At 42.6% G+C, this 15,981-nt stretch overlaps 1 protein-coding gene across 1 annotated transcript in view; it reads right to left on the bottom strand.

Moving 5' to 3' along the window:
- The window catches only part of MAMDC2 (MAM domain containing 2), a 63,113-nt gene extending 47,771 nt beyond the window's left edge, over positions 1 to 15,342 (bottom strand). The window contains exons 1-2 of the mRNA XM_040579163.1: positions 15,250 to 15,342; positions 15,001 to 15,114 (exon numbers count right to left, since the gene is read on the bottom strand). Coding sequence (XP_040435097.1) covers positions 15,001 to 15,114; positions 15,250 to 15,280 — 145 coding nt within the window. The 5' untranslated portion in view covers positions 15,281 to 15,342. The remainder of the gene's footprint in view (positions 1 to 15,000; positions 15,115 to 15,249) is intronic.
- Positions 15,343 to 15,981: the final 639 nt, after the last annotated feature.

The raw sequence follows: 15,981 nt of genomic DNA, 5'->3' as shown, positions 1-15,981 counted from the left end.
CAAATTAGAAAAGTCCTCAAGAGGGAAGTTTAGCTAGTGCAGATATCCAGCAGGCAACAATTCCATTTCACACCAAGTTTCAAAGTTTTAAGGTTGTTGTTTTTCCTCTTTCCCCAGAATCATTTGAGTATTTTCAAACCGTGGACTTACATTGAAACTCCTGTTGCACTGGGCTTCAGCTGGAGCTCTTCCTTTCTCTCTCACTTTATGAGTAGCAAACAGAGATACCTAAGCTGACAAGTGGGTGCCACATGCAATATTGCAGTTAAGTGGCTAGTTACTCTCTTAAAAATAGTAGACTAACTTGCAGGTTGACTAAAGGCATAGCAATAAAATCCCCTTCTAGATGCATCACTAACAAAAACCACAGAATGGTCTATCAAAAAGAAACAGCACAAAAGCTAAATGACTCTGGAAAGGCTAACAGGAGAAGATCTAACTGACCCAGCACGGGAAAAGATTATTGGAGCCCTCTGCAAGTAAGGGGTGATTGATCATGTAACTATTTTTGGCTTCAACATCCACCAGCTGTGAAGTCGACTCCAAATTCATGAGTGCTTCTTCATAAAAAAACAAACAGTGATTACAGCTTTGTGCTTTTTACCTCCACGTGGTAAAGGTACAAACTACACATACCACTCATCTTTTTTCCATATATGACAACTTCACTGTGCAAAATTCTCTCTTCTTTTTCAAACAAACTATAGTTACTGCCCTAATAACTCTCCAGTTTGACACTTAGTTTAAAATAAACACTAGTGGCTATATTTAGAGAACAATCTGGTATTGGTATAAATCCTCTCATGTTTCCACTTAAGCACAGAAGAATATTCTTGGCCAGGAAAGAAATCCCTCTGGAAAAGGTCTTGTAAGAACTAAAATGCAAAGCAATGACTATATAGGAATTAGTAAAGATTCATGTGTTTGAACTCTTCCTGCTTTTTACTAAACTTACACAAAGCAACAGCTTAGGTTAACATTGCCTATCTATATGTATGCATATTTAAAATGTTACAAGTCACCCTACTTGAAATGCTATAAGCTTGAAATGAGGTATTCACATAGCTACATAAGTTTTCAAGGATATAGACCAAGATGCTAATAAGTGGTTTGCTGACAGTATGTACTGTGAAGCCAAATATGCAACTGCAGATGCAGATACTAAGCAAACCAGTATACTGACACAGACTTGTGAACAGACTTTATTCCACTTACTGACAGATTTTATCGTTGTTTGGGCCCTGGACGTTATAATGTCTCCAAGGCATATCTCTAAGGGAAAAAGAAATCCTATTTTCTTAAACATCTTGTTGCTATATTGGGTACACTAAAAATCAAGGTACCAGGACGCTTGTATTTGTAGTTTTCATTTGTGTATGTGCATGTATGCCAGTACTCAAGGCAGCCTTTATTTCCCTTTATGAGAACTTAGGAATTCAAACAATCACAAATTAGTTTACACTTAGAAAAACCACAAACAATGATCTTCTGATTACTGGGAAGGCTCCAAATTTGTTCACAGCTATGGGAGTACACTGCTGCTTAAGCTATGGCTCAAAGCCTGAGCAGTACTAAAAGCTCCTCATTTTCTTGCTGCTGGTACTGAGCATATTTTCTACTGAACTCTAAAGGATGGCACCAAACCATAGGGCTCCATAATGGAAAGCTACACACTGCGGAGTATAGTATCCCTGCTCTGCTACAGAATCTCACAGTTGTTCTGCCATAATCATACAGGACAAAATCAGCTATCACCTGACACTTGGGTACTCAGGTCATGATTTTCCTGGGATGAAAAAGATCTCAGTAAGGTTGTGAAACATGGTGTGACACATGAAAATGTGTCTTCAAGTCTCCGGTCTTCTGGTTCCAGCTCCTACTTAAAGTTTGTAAATTTTTGTGACTGCTTGCCACAAGCGTGTACAAGTTTAAGGCAGGGAATAAACTTCTCTGTACACCAGACACGTGGCACACGGGGGAAAGAGAGAAGGGATTTGCTAAGAGCTGACAACAATAATAAATACTGATAATAAACTGCAGGTCAGCCTGGGGATACATGGCTTGGGAGAATTAAGGCCTTTATTTCCCAAACAGATGCAAGGCTGACAGTGCAGACATCTAAGTCTGTTTCATCACTTGTCTGAATGTATTCTGATGAGCTGAGAGCAACTCAGAGTCCATATCCATTCATTTGTCTGCCTCCCTGCTGACTCCACTGAACAATGATGCCAGTTACTGTCAGCTCTGTCGTATGGCCTTAAGTGAACTCAGCTCGCTTTGGCTAAACAGCTGTAAAATGGTACTTTCAGTTAAGGATGTTCATTTCCAGAATGATCTGCTAAGAGTGACTAGATGAAGCAGAACTATTTTGCTAAAGCTTCCTTAGGATAAAAATCATGTGTAAAACAGCACACACCAAAGACAAGAAGCCTTCAAGTGGCAATTACTAAAAAAGTAGGAAATGATGAACAGACCCTTTTGCAAAATCCATCAGAGTGCACTACACCTTAGCTTATCTGTTTCCCATGAAATCTTGCAGCCATGAGCATCAGAAAGCCTTAGCTAGAAAATCAAGCCCCAAAAATACCAGCAAGGAACAGGTCTTCCATATCCTGTCAACAATGATTAAAAGGTCATTCATCTAACAGGGGACCTGCAACAAACTCTCATTTCTTCTCCTGAATGAGGCTACAGAGATTTCATATACACATACATATAAATGGACTCAGACATATACTCATACATTTGACTATTCTGTTTAATTCTTGCCTTTAAGAGTAGCAAATATTCTCATGTTCTTCATTATGGGTGGAGATGTCTCTGAAAGACCACTGTAGTAGGGCTTAACTTTTAGTCAAAAACATGAAGATACCACAGAATTACAGAACAGTTGAGGCTGGAAGGGTCCAGCACCCCTGTTCAGGCAGAGCCACCTACAGCCAGTTGCCCAGGACCATGTCCAGATGTTTTTTGAGTATCTCTAAGGATGGAGACGCCACCAGCTCCCAGCAACCCTCACAATGAAAACATGTTTCCTGATGTTCAGTGGGAACCACCTATGTTTCTGTTTGTGCCTGTTGCCCTGATCTTCTCACTGAGCACCGCTGAAAGGAGCATGGCTCCATCCTCTTTGGACCCTTCCTTCAGGTATTTTTATTTATTTATAGAAGATCCCCCTTAAGCCTTCTTTTCTCCAAGCTGAACTGTCCCTGCTCTTGCAGACTTTCCTCATAGGAGAGATGCTCCAGCCTCTTCATCATCTTCAAGACTCTTCATTGGGGTCTCTCCAATATCTTGCACTGGGGAGGCCAGATCTATACACAGAACTCCAGACAGGGTTTCACCAGTTCTGAACAGAGAGGAAGTATCACCTCTCCGGACCTGCTGGCAACACTCCTCCTAACGCAGACCAGGGAACATTGCTGGCTCATGTTCAACTTAGTATCCATCAGAACCACCAGGTCCTTTTCTGCCAAGATGCTAAGCAGACCCCAACATATGTTCTGGCACAGGGCTGTTTCTCGGCAGGTGCAGGACTTCATACTTCTCCTTGTTGAACTTCATGAGGTTCCTGTCAGCCCATTTCTCCAGCCCACTGATGTACCTCTGGAGGCCAGCATGACCCTCCCATGCATCAGTCACATCTCTCAGCTTTGCATGATCTTCAAACTTGCTGATGGCATACTCTACACAATCATCCAGATAATGAGGATGTTGAACAGGATCAGACCCAGTATTGACCCCTTGGGTACACCACTAGTGACTAGCCTCCAACCATACTTCGTTCCAGTGATCACCACCCTTTGGGCTCAGCCCGACCATTAAGTCAGTTTTCAATTTTCACCTCACCTCTGCTCATCCAGACCATACTTCAAACACCTTCTTTACGAGGATCTTACTGGTATAGAAAGTCAAACAAACAAACAAACAAACAAAACCAACCCTGCCAACAAACAGAACTTCCAGGTATGTGAAATGTAAACAGGTGCTAAAAGTGTTGAAAAACTTCCAAATTAAGACCGGAAGCCCTCTTCCCTTGTTCTTCAGCTTCTCAGTGCATGTAATGTCACAGCCTCAGCAGCTAAGTTTCCAGTTAGTTCTCCAGCAAGAGAAGCCTAGACTTCATATTTCTAAACTGGTCTCAGCTAAGGTGCCATTACACACCAAAAAAGGCAAAAGAGACAAATTACTTTTTTGCTCCTTTGAAAACAGTTTTAAAGTATGCTTTTGGGCATTTTTACTGTCCACCTGCAGCACACATGCAGTGAGAGAGCAGCCATGTCACAGGACACTTCTACTTCAATATCACACACACCTTGGCTGCAACTCATGTTGCCTTCCCCATCAGCAACATGAGTTGCCCTGCCTTCCCAACCCAACTATACCTCAGAGAATATAATCTTGCAAATAACAATAGTAATAAAACAAATAATAATAAATCACTGTTGCCTCAGAAAGATTTTTAAATACAGAACACATCAGTTAAGCTCATTAGTTCTAACCTCCTTTACGAGAGGGGACATGCCACTTTAAAGGAAAATTAAACAGATTTTCTTATTGTGTTTTTCTGATTTTATTTTCCTCCATTCATGTTTTCTAGATTAAATCCTTAACACCCAACACGGTGTTTATGTCTTCGCTTCCCAGTGTGTATACGAACGTAAGCAAACCAAGAGATTTCTGAACACAGAAAGCATATCACAGGCAATTAAAAAAATCCAGATGCTATGCAAAATTTTCTGGCTGAGGTGTTATTACATCCAGTCATTGCAATAAAGCTGTGCCATCCAAGACCTGCCAACATCCACAATAGGAAATAGAGTCACAGAAAAGTCAGAGTTAGAGATAAAACTCCCCAAGAAAGACAGCATTATTGATTTCCAAAGAAAATAGCCCATAAAACAAATTATCACTCTTCAAAAAATAGAAGAAAGAAAAAATAAAGGCAGAATTCACGGATTTTAACTCTGAAAGGCTCAGGTGCATTACCCTGAGGGCAGGACTCCTGACTCCTGAGGGACTTAGTGGTATGGCCCCATAGCTGCATGGACACGGGAAAGTATTGCTCACTCATCCTTTCCACATTGTTTCTTGGAAATAACTTCTCCCTATCTCATGCAATGAAGAACCTGTGTTCCCCTGCTATAGCTCCTGGACTTAGGCTCCCTTCCATGCTGCTATTCTCAACCTGTGCCCAAAAGAACTGTTGACTCCTGCAACATAATGGAAACATTATGTTTCACAACGAAAACAAGTTTCCTGATGTTCAGTGGGAACCACCTATGTTTCTGGTTGTTTTTCAGAAGGCATTTCAGATGTGTTTCTGCTAGTAAAAACCTAAAGTCAGAAGTGACTTTTCCTTTACAGCTACCTATATGTATATAAGGCTAGTCTCAGTTCTCATAGCCAGGCACCAACCTCGTCATCTAACGCTCGAGTGAAGACACAGCCATTAAAATGACATTTACATCCTTTCTGTATTTCACAGTTTCCTGTTCCAGAGAGAGTACTTACCCTACCTGCTAACAACAGCCTTCTTCGAAGGGCTTCTCAAGTCATGTTGTGATAGTTACCGACAAGCAAAAGAATTATGTTCCAGGCTGGAAGAAACACGGTTCAGGAAATGTAAAACAGGCCTATGAGACGAGACACCTTTTCACTAAAAGATCTACAAATGAATCAGGGAGTGACACTGGACAATTTAGGGTACTCAACCATACATCAGCTGGGGATTTCTTCTGCAAGTAGAAAGTGTTTTGTGGAGCACTTAGAGCTTTATTATTCAAGCTTAAGAAAAGTGTTTACATTGTTAATTGAAACTTTGTTCCTAGATACAGTGCGTTATAACATGATCTTTAACACTATTATCAGAAAACAGGGAAATCTTCTGCTTATTCAGAGACCAGGCAGGATTGTTTGGCTTTCTTACCCTCCAGGCATGACATTTGCCACATATGGATCTGCGTTGAAGCTGAATGCAACAGCATTTTCCTGGACATCACAGCCACACAGAAGCCTGCTTCGACCTTTGTTCAACCGTGACTGCTAGACAAGGCAACAGTCTTAGAGTATTGACTGCTAATGATGTAAAACAAAAAAAACCAACCAAACAAACAACAACAAAAGGAAAAAAAAGAGAATCTGAAGACAGAGAATTACTTCCTTTGATAACCTTGCATCTCACTATGGTTTTGTAGCTATTCCCACATTTTTAATATGAAACACATTTTGTGGCCCAGCAAATTTTAAGAAATTCATCAAGTCACAACAGAGCTTCTTTAAGTATTTTAATGGTTTTCTGACTGAAAACTGTGAAGACTCTGTTTCCTAAAAGACTTTGACTGATATTTCAAATGGAAATATACAGTGATTCATGGATATTTTCATACTAGGGCTTGCCACGTTTTCAGAATAGAGCAAAGTGTTTGTAACATGTAGCTCATACTTTATCAAAGAATACATCTATTTAAAACAACGTTCAAAGTACACCAACACAATTACTCAGACTACTAGAGTTATCTAATATACTGAACTTGAGCCATGTTTGCCAAAAGAAAATGCATTGGAGGAATAGCCATATAGTGTAGGAGAAACACTGTTAATAAAAGAGCATTTTTGAAGTGGCAGGCGCTTTACTGTTATCTAAAATTGTAGGAATCTTTGGCTTGATTATCATATGAAGAAGGACTATAATAATCATACTTGAATCTTTGGCTTCCTAGAACCATAAGGAAGGACGGGGCAAAAAAATACTCACTCTTTTAAATGGGAGTAATAAAATATGTTAAAATGATATAAAGGCTTCTGAGCAATCAAAGCACTGTATAAAGTTAGATGGATGACTATGCTGGCCTTTTTTCTGGCCTGCTGTGGCATTACTGCCACAAAGGAATAGTAAGACAGTAAAAACTGCAAGACCAAAGGGAAATAATTCTTTTTTAAAAAAATTTTATTTTCTTGTAACAGTAGAAGGTTTGACCCCTTTGGTAAGTTTCATCAGTCAACTAATTATAGCATTGCCTGTACTGCTCTTGCATACAGTGGCTGTGGGTGAAGAATCTCCAAAGGCAATACAATGGGAAAACTACAAAAAAAAAAAAAAAAAAAAGGTAACGAAGACAACTAGTTGTAACTGAGTTTGAATTATTTCTTCAATAAGCTTTCAAAGATTTACACTTGATAACATCCTACATGGTAAGACTATTAGGGCATTTTCAGGCTGATTCTGTCACAACTCTGAACAGTCTGTACCATACACAAGGTGAACAAGTCTTTTTTACTAGCAGAAACACATCTGAAACGTCTGTGGTCACCCTTCAGTACAAATGCAAGCTTATTTTTCCTCACTACTGATCTTGACCCACATTAGATCTTAACCAAAATTCATACTGAAAATTGACAGTGCTGAAAATACCTCCCTTCCCTTCAAAAAAATGCACTGCCAAATCATTGGCTCTTCTCTTCATTTTCAAGATGATTATACATGTAGTGTAATAAGCACAATGACCACAAACTACTGCCTGTCAGCAGCTTTACCAATACAAAAACTCAGACCATGCTCACACCCTGAAACTCCTAAAAAGAAACTTTAGCTTGATCCATTTAAGTCTTCCATTTTTTCAGATAACTGAAAATATTTCTAGCTGTTTTCAGCAAGTGATTTTGCATGTTTGTACTTGTATTTTAGCAAACTTCAACAATATTTGCAAGGTTGGTACCCATCCTGTTTATAACCAAAGCTGAAAATATCTTATTTAACTTCCTATTAATGGAGAAGATACCAGTACAAAGCTAGACTGATTTCTTAATCCTGGGCCCTGTCCATCTTCGTCAGAGCCAGCCACAGAAGCTGTGACTTCAGGTGGGAAGCCGCACCTCACCCTCCAGCATCTGACTGAGACATGCCCAGATCCCTACAGCCTTCCCAGAAAATTCTGGGTATAGTCATCCCACATACCTGTGCAAGCTGCAGCGGTGTGACTGTAGCTGTGCAACCAACGCATGCAGTTGGCATTACAAATTATAAAGCTAGCCCTGGGTATGTCCAAATAAGCTGAAGCCTCATACTGAGTGGCTGCTAGATAGATGCATAGCTAGTTTTTCACATAAACGTGTGGCATTTTGAAACATGAAGCTGCAATACAATTTTTAGTAAGTGTGGTTTACAGTGCTGTATCTATATGATATACAGAATCACACAAGTTGCCTCACCCTACCTATGAGTAACAAACCTTGTTACCTGGAGGGAATCAACTTTTTGCTGGGGTTACATGCAAGTTATTTGTTTGACTGAGGTGATTTGGCCTCCATCACCACTCCCCAACACTCTTTTGCCCTCCTACAGCTTTTTAATTGTTTTTCAAATTCTAGTGGTAAATTACCTATTTTCAGTTGTCATCATGCAAAACAAAGTCCAGCTGATTGTCAGGAGATGCAGGTATACTCAGTAAATACGAATTTCACAACAGCTGTCCTCCCTCTCTGTGGCCAGCCTCCACAGCTCGGTGTAAAATGCACTAAAATAACTTGTTGACTCTAAGCACTGAATCACTAACAGCTGTATGTGGAAATATACTTCTGAGAATTATACTGTCCTGTGGAGGAGAGGAATGCTTTGAAACTCATCTCTCATGCAGTGACTCACCGATAACAATTTAGGATTCGTTTGTTCTGCTGCAAATGAAAAGCCAAGACTTATCACCAGTGTTATGCACAAGCAGCTGCTGCTAAAGCCCTCCATGAACATGAAGTGCTCTTGGCCGTCTTTCTTTGCACAAGACCTACTACTGAAGATGAGCAAATGCTAACAACTGTAATTTGGGCATAGTTTAATAAAAATGCTGTCACGCAGAAGCATAGGATGGAAGTTACACATGGGCAAGCAAAATGACAGATTTCCTAGTAGTATCAGCAAGGCAAGGGAGAGCCTGGAGCAAGGCTGAACACTACTCACACACGGTACTGTTAAGCTGCTGGTGACAATAAAGCAAGAACATATCAAGAAGAAATGAGTTGCTAACACAAGAATAGTGTCTGAGTAGTCTAAGTGAAGTACAGGAGAAATGGCACCAGAGGTGAAGAGGAAGTAAAAACACAAGAGTCTTAAGTGTACCAGAAGTATGTGAGCGTCAGCTTCCCCCTGCCCCAGCCCCCTTGGGAGTGACTAGGAAGGGCAGTTGTCTCTCCAAATGCAATCATTTTGGCCAGGAAGAAACAATTTAATTAAGGTCAAGGCAGTGTGCCAGTGACTGTATACCAGTTCTGATGGCTTCTCCCCTCCATCAAATGGCATTTGATGCAGAGATACTCATGCTACAGGTTTGGGAGACCCAAGCTAATAATATGCTCCAGTGGCAGGGTGGATTTGTCAGCTGAAAATCTTGCCAGCAAGCAAACACTGTGCTATGCCAGCCTGGTTCTGCTGCACCTAGGTACAAGCTGTTGCAAGTCTCCCTGAATTACCCTCTACTTTGCCTCCAATTACACAGTCATCACAAACATGTGAGATCACTTGTCTCACCTTAGGGTTGTACAAAGCCAGCAATGTTAAACCTTTCTTACATTTTCAAATTAATTACTTCCCGAGGTATAGGAAACTATTGCAGATAGATAGGAACAAAATTGAGACTACAGATGTGCCAATCTATCTGCCAGTAGGTTTGTAACCGAGCATGACACAGCAGACCTCAGACAGGAACTGTGCTTGCTGTAAAACAAAATCTAGGATCACCAGTCATTACCTGTTTCATTGCCCTGCATATTACAACCAAATGATGTGGTATTCAAGATGAGAGAGTTTAGGTCAAAAGAGGTCCATTTTAAGTCACACGGCACAGCTGGAAATACAAGCTTTTTAAATGGTATGCAGGCAATGTTTATATTTGAGATTCCTTACGCTGCTACTCTCACTTATCTGATGGCCTGGGATGGCTATCCTGTCTCTTGAAATTACTTTCCATCTTAAAACCATTTTAGAGTGTAGCTATATAATAACTATGGCCCAAAAGAAGAACTTCAGTTTCCAAACACTGTTGGTAGTGCTGTTGCTTGCTTACCTGCTTACCATAAACTGTTACCTGATGGATGCCCATTTTGAGTGTATCACAGAAACAGTGTCTTGGACTAAAGCAGCAAAAAGTGGGCACCTTTCAAGGGGAAGAAAATCAGGCTATTTTAACATATATAGTAGTTCATTATATCGCTCTTCTGAATGAAATTATTTCTTTTTAAGGATGAGTCCCCTTTGGAATACTGCAAAAAGAGAAAACTCAAAAACTCTGAAGTGTGCTATTAAAATATATCCTTGGAGACATGAGATTTGAAGTAAAACACACTTCCAGAATTTTAGAAGGAAAGCAACACACAAAAATGTGCCTTTAAAGCTGCCAATGATCATATGAGAGCCAGATGCATATGGCTGTATCAACTACCAGTTACAGCTTCAGCAGTTCAGTGCCACATTGCTCATTATAGAAGATCAACAAGGCAAGTTGCTTCACAACACTCCACAGAAGAGCAAAGTGATAAGGAGACAACTGTACAAAACCTGTTGCCACTACTACTAAAAAAGCTCCAAGTCCAATGCAATTGGAAGCACGTGGGCACATTTAACAACCATCATGTGCTTCTTGGAGCACCTTGTTAATATCAGCAAACCCTCTTCCCTACAGCTTGCAAAGGTAATAGACAAATTTATTAATGCTTAAATTCTAATGCTTAAATCCAGGCAAGCAGATGCAACACAGTGAACTTCATTAGGGCAGATTTGAGCTGACAGCCCAAAAGCACATTATTTGTAGCTCTATTAAACTCCCCGTTAACATTAAGGAAGACTGAGAACAAAACATAACAACAGACACAGGCACACAAAATGCTGTATGGACACTCTTGGCAAAAACAGAAACATTGGCCGGAGTCACAGAAAAAATATGCCATAGTTATTGTGTTTAATGAAACTTAACCTATAATGATGGTATGAGCAGGTTGTTCTTAACCTGCCAGGCTGTGGCAGGCTCTGTGCTGGACAGGGCTGGGATGAAAGCAAAAAATGCCAAAATCCAGCCTTGCAAAATGGCTGCAACTGACACAAGGCTGCATTTCCTACCGCTACTTCAAGTGGGTCTACATGGTTTTATTTATTACTGTAACCAGAATTACTGCCTATTACATACAGCATCTTCCTTTGTTTGAAAGTTTGGTTTACACTTACAAAGCATGTGTCCTCTGAAATAAATGCACAATTTGGTTAAAAAAAAAATCTCAAGATTATTTGATCAAATCCTATCATGGAAAGTTTGACAGCATATATTAGAATGAACCAGGTCTTTCTCTTGCAAGACACATACTGCTGACACAGAAGTAAATTCTTGTGGAAACAGGCCCTATGCACCTGCAAAATTTATGCCCCAGTTATGCTTTAGAACTGGACATAAACTCATGCTAAATATACCTGTGGGTACGCAACATGGTATTTGAGCTTCTCAACTATCTCTAAATACCACTGTAGTGATGGATATAGATCTGGTTTCTAAATTTCTCATCCATTAGTTGAGTCCAAGGAGTTCGACCTTTATCTTATATTCTGTAAGTGGATTTTAAAAAATACATTATCTGCTCAGAGGCATCATGAATGCAAGAATATTTATAGGTGCATGCCTGCACCTCTGAAGTTAAAATGGACCATTAACACCTTGGTTTATGTGTACTAGCAAATCATTCAAAGCTTGCAGATCTTATCACTGGTCCATTGATGACACACAAATTCACCTGCTACTCATCAGATTTCAGCGCCAGGATGCCTTTTTCCTAAGCAACAACATTAGTGTGTTTCTTGTGTAGCTGGTATCCTACAAACACTCACTTCATAAAGCACATCATGTTTGCATGGGATTTCCCAGCTTACACTGAAAAGAGAACTGTCATGCTGCCAGAAACATGCTGCCTCAGGCATGAAGCTATCTTTACCCAGCCTGGGCCATGACCTCAGCCTGGGTGTGCTTCTCAGCCATAGGTAACCTCGCAAGAAATTTGTATCCTCAGCTGTTTCTATATTTGACACTTTTCTTTGCATGGTGGCTGTCTGCTAAAAATCATTACAATTCTAAAATGCAAATACCAAGTTAGCAGATGACTGACTCAAAAGGCTGAGAGTTAAAAAGAGCACATTGATATTTGTACTTGAAGGTCCTATTCCTGAATTCAGAGCTGTGTGAGAGAGCTTGAGGCTTACAGAGGGTTTCAGTGAAGCTGAAGTCTATGGGAGCACAGATCTACTGGACAGATATTATGGTAAAACGTCTGATTTGTTTCTTGTGTAGCTGGTATCCTCCAAACACCCACCTTGTTAGGGCCTGATTTGCCTGTCTTGAGTAAAGCAGGGAAGAGTGAAACAGCTATCCATTTTACCACTGACTATTTGGTTTTGATTTTCCTTTTGCACTTGACTAAAATGGGCCCTAAAATGCCAGTCAATTACAGGTACCAGAACTTGAGCTGTAAAAAATGAAAATCTTTTAAATTATAAAATTTGTAAGTTTAAACACAAGAAGTCCTCTTATCCCAGAACTACCAGAATATTCAAAATGTCAGATACATTTAAAAAAGCAGTTGAACCTTAGAAACCTATTCATTTAAGCTGTAAACAAAAGCAAAAAGTAACCTTACACTTCCTTTCTGTGCCTGACTCTTTAGCAGATATTGGCTTCCTTGGCAACCAGGCAAAAAACTTTCAAGTATGGAGTGGAATTTTTTATGAGCAGGATTTTAGTTATATTTACATCATCTTGACAGTTTGGCACAAGATCGCACCATTGAGAGATTTATAAGATGAAAGAACTTGCACTGCAAGTCAGATAATCCCTGTAAGAGATTTGCTGTATATCACTCTACAAATAATATTTCAAAATAATAGAACAATTTTGAAGCAATGAAAGGAGAAGTGAACAATTCAAAGCTAAGCTGCCACTCCCATCCTTAACTTCCTCTGTTGTCCCAGTAAATTACCACATACACGTACACTGATCTGCAAATACCAGGGCTCGGTGCTGCCAAAAGGAACATGGCTTTACTAGTTTAAAAAAAAAAAAAAAAAAAAAAAAAAAAAAAGAGCATCTAAGGAAGACTAGTTTTGCACACCCGCTACATAGATTTGGATGAGCTATTTTCAGCTAGATTTAGTTATGACTGTATGAATGAATTTCTGAAGAGGCTATTACCTTGTGTGCCAAGTATTTGCACAGAATGACTTACTATGAATAAATTACAGAAATAATGGAAATGCTGACACAACTATGCCTATTAAGACAGCTGGTACACCACATATCCTCCCAGAGCATAACAGTTCAGTTACATATCACTGAAAAACAAGATCTACAATGACAGAAGCTGTACAACCACTGGTATGCTTATGGTCACATAGAAAAATCAAACCACATACAATAACCAAAGTAGTGTTCTGTAGGAAAAAAAAAAAAAAAGCACGCTGCTGCTGATTCAAATCTCTGATCCAATTTCCATTTCCTGCAGCACCATATCATGGATGTGCACAACATGATGCACATCCATTTCTGCAGGTATTACTCCCAGCATATCACAGTCCCTTGGAGCTGAGTTAATACTACTACCCTGTGGCTCCCTGTTAATGGCAAGGAGGAAGTGCTGATTCCAAGACAGGCAGCTTAGGAGGGCATGATTTTAAGAGGTATAGCTGGGAAAGCATAGATGGTTACTAAAGTTCCACTAGTATCTTCAAAAATACAGGAAAATCTATGTATGTTTAAGTAAAAAGAGAAAAATGAACTATTTTAATCATGACATCCTCACGGCCTTTTCCGAGTTAGCACTCTTCATACACTCTCAAATCCTAATAATTCATCTAAAAATTAACAATTAGGGTGACTTTGCATATGTGAGCACCGATTACAAATGAGATAAAAACAAAACGTACAAAAAAAAAAAAGCTTCATTATCAACCGAGTAACAAGTGGAATGACAAAACTGGACCAGCCAGTTTTGAATGGAGCACTGATGAGGGGTAATGAGGGGTGTACTCGCCCCTTCATTATTCTTAGTACCTGGTTTAGAGCTTAAAAACTTTGAAAACACATAGTCCCTTTTACTGCATGAGCACAGCTTTCACTCCATGAATGATGCTGCGGCCAAAACATAACCCAAACTAAATCATTTTACTGCCCAGTTACAACCATGTTGTATTTATTTTTGGTTAGTCTTTGGTTTGTTCATATTGGTTCTGTTAAAAATGGGAGTCTACATTAAAAACTTATCAAGAAAGGGCTACAGCTGCATGGAAACTTCACAGTGGCTGCATTTTGTTCTCTCAGTGGCAGTCAGTCAAGTCTAATACAACTTACTGAAACAGTAATGCTAATCTTCCTACTGAACTATAAGTACCATAAAATGGAGAAAAGTCTTAACTGAACACTTTGTAAAGGTACTCTTCATGAAGATTGTCTCCTGCCCTGAAAATGCACACACTTCTACAGTTAAAGCTGAAGTATGTTTATAAAAAAAACAATAATACAGCTTAACAGGAATTTGACCGATGTGTTTTTTTCTGGGAAGAAGTTACCTACAGCAGATTTGATATCAGACACCTTTTCCCAACGGAAACTTGAAGAAACGGGAAGGCGGTTCCTGGGACATCCCGCAGGAACCTGCGGCGCTACCTGTGCCTGGGGAGGCACGGACGCCTCCTCGCGTCGCCTGCAGACGGGGCTCGGGGCGCTGACAGCAGCCACCGAAGCTGCACACCGAGGGGGTCCGACGGCGGCTCCTTCCCCGGGACAGCCGCGCAGCGCAGCACTGGGGCGGCAGCGGCACCCCGGGACGCCGCTCCGCGCAGCGCTGCGCGACACCACCGCGGCCGCGGGCTGCAGGGGCGCCCGGCGCGGGGGGCGGCGGCGCCCGGGGGCAGCAGCAGTGCCGGGGGTGGGCTGCGCGGCCGGCTGGAGCTGTTCGCCCGGGGGCCGGCAGCGCTCTTACCTTCCCCGTGCAGCACCCAGGGCAGCTGCGCGTAGTCCCACTCGTAGCCGCAGGCGCTGTCCTCAAAGGCGCACGACCCGGGGGAGAGCAAGGCCGCCCCGACGAGCCGCAGAGCTGCAAGGACAAAGCGAGCCCCGGTCACGGCGTGGCCGGCCCGGGGACCGCGGGCTGGGGGCCGCCGCCGACCCCGGAGCGGCGCCCACCCCGCTCCCCGGGGGGCGGCACGGCGCGTCCCCCGCCGCCGCTTACCGTGCGCGGCGAGGAGGCAGAGCCGCAGCATCTTCCGCGCCGGGGGAGCCGTGGCCAGCGGCGGCGGGGCGGGCGGGCGGCCGGGAGCGCAGGGGCGCGGCCGCGCCGAACCCGGGGCTTCGGCGGCGGCGGGGCTGAGCGCGGCCCCTCGGCACCCCGGCGGGGCGCAGGGAGGCAAGCCGTGGCGGCGGGGGGGCAGGGCAGGGGCGGGGGGGGCAGGGCAGGGGCGGGGAGGGCCCGAGGGCACCCCGGGTGGGCGGTGCGTCCCACCCTCGACGCCGAGCGGGGTCGGCCCCGGTCTGTCGCCCGAGGCGGGGGCGGCCGGGGCTGGGGAGTCCTGGGGGTGGGGGTGCCGCCGCCCCTCCGGGCCACCTGCTGAGTGCCTCGCACGCACCCCGCACACCCCCTGTAGAAGTCTGCGTGCTTAGGTTTAGGTGGGTTTTCCCGAGTTTCAGCTCGTGCCCACTGCCTTGCTCCCATCTCTGGGTACCACTGGAAGAGCCTGGCTCTGCCTGATGTAGTCCCCCATCAGATATTGATGCACATTACTAAGATGCACACTCCCACCCATCTGCCGAGGACAAAGCAGCTCCCACCCCACCAGGGCTCCTCTGCCACCACTACCTGCCCTGTCAACCTTCTCTGCTTCAAAAACCGCCATACTGGAGGGCCACGGCAGGGTACCCTGTCACTTTTAGGTCAGAAAGATGCCGGAGTTCCTGGGGTGGTCCA

This window comes from Falco naumanni, chromosome Z (assembly GCF_017639655.2).
Source record: "Falco naumanni isolate bFalNau1 chromosome Z, bFalNau1.pat, whole genome shotgun sequence".
NCBI lineage: Eukaryota > Metazoa > Chordata > Aves > Falconiformes > Falconidae > Falco > Falco naumanni.
Note: the sequence above shows the minus strand (reverse complement) of the source record. Positions and strands in the feature narration are given on the sequence as shown.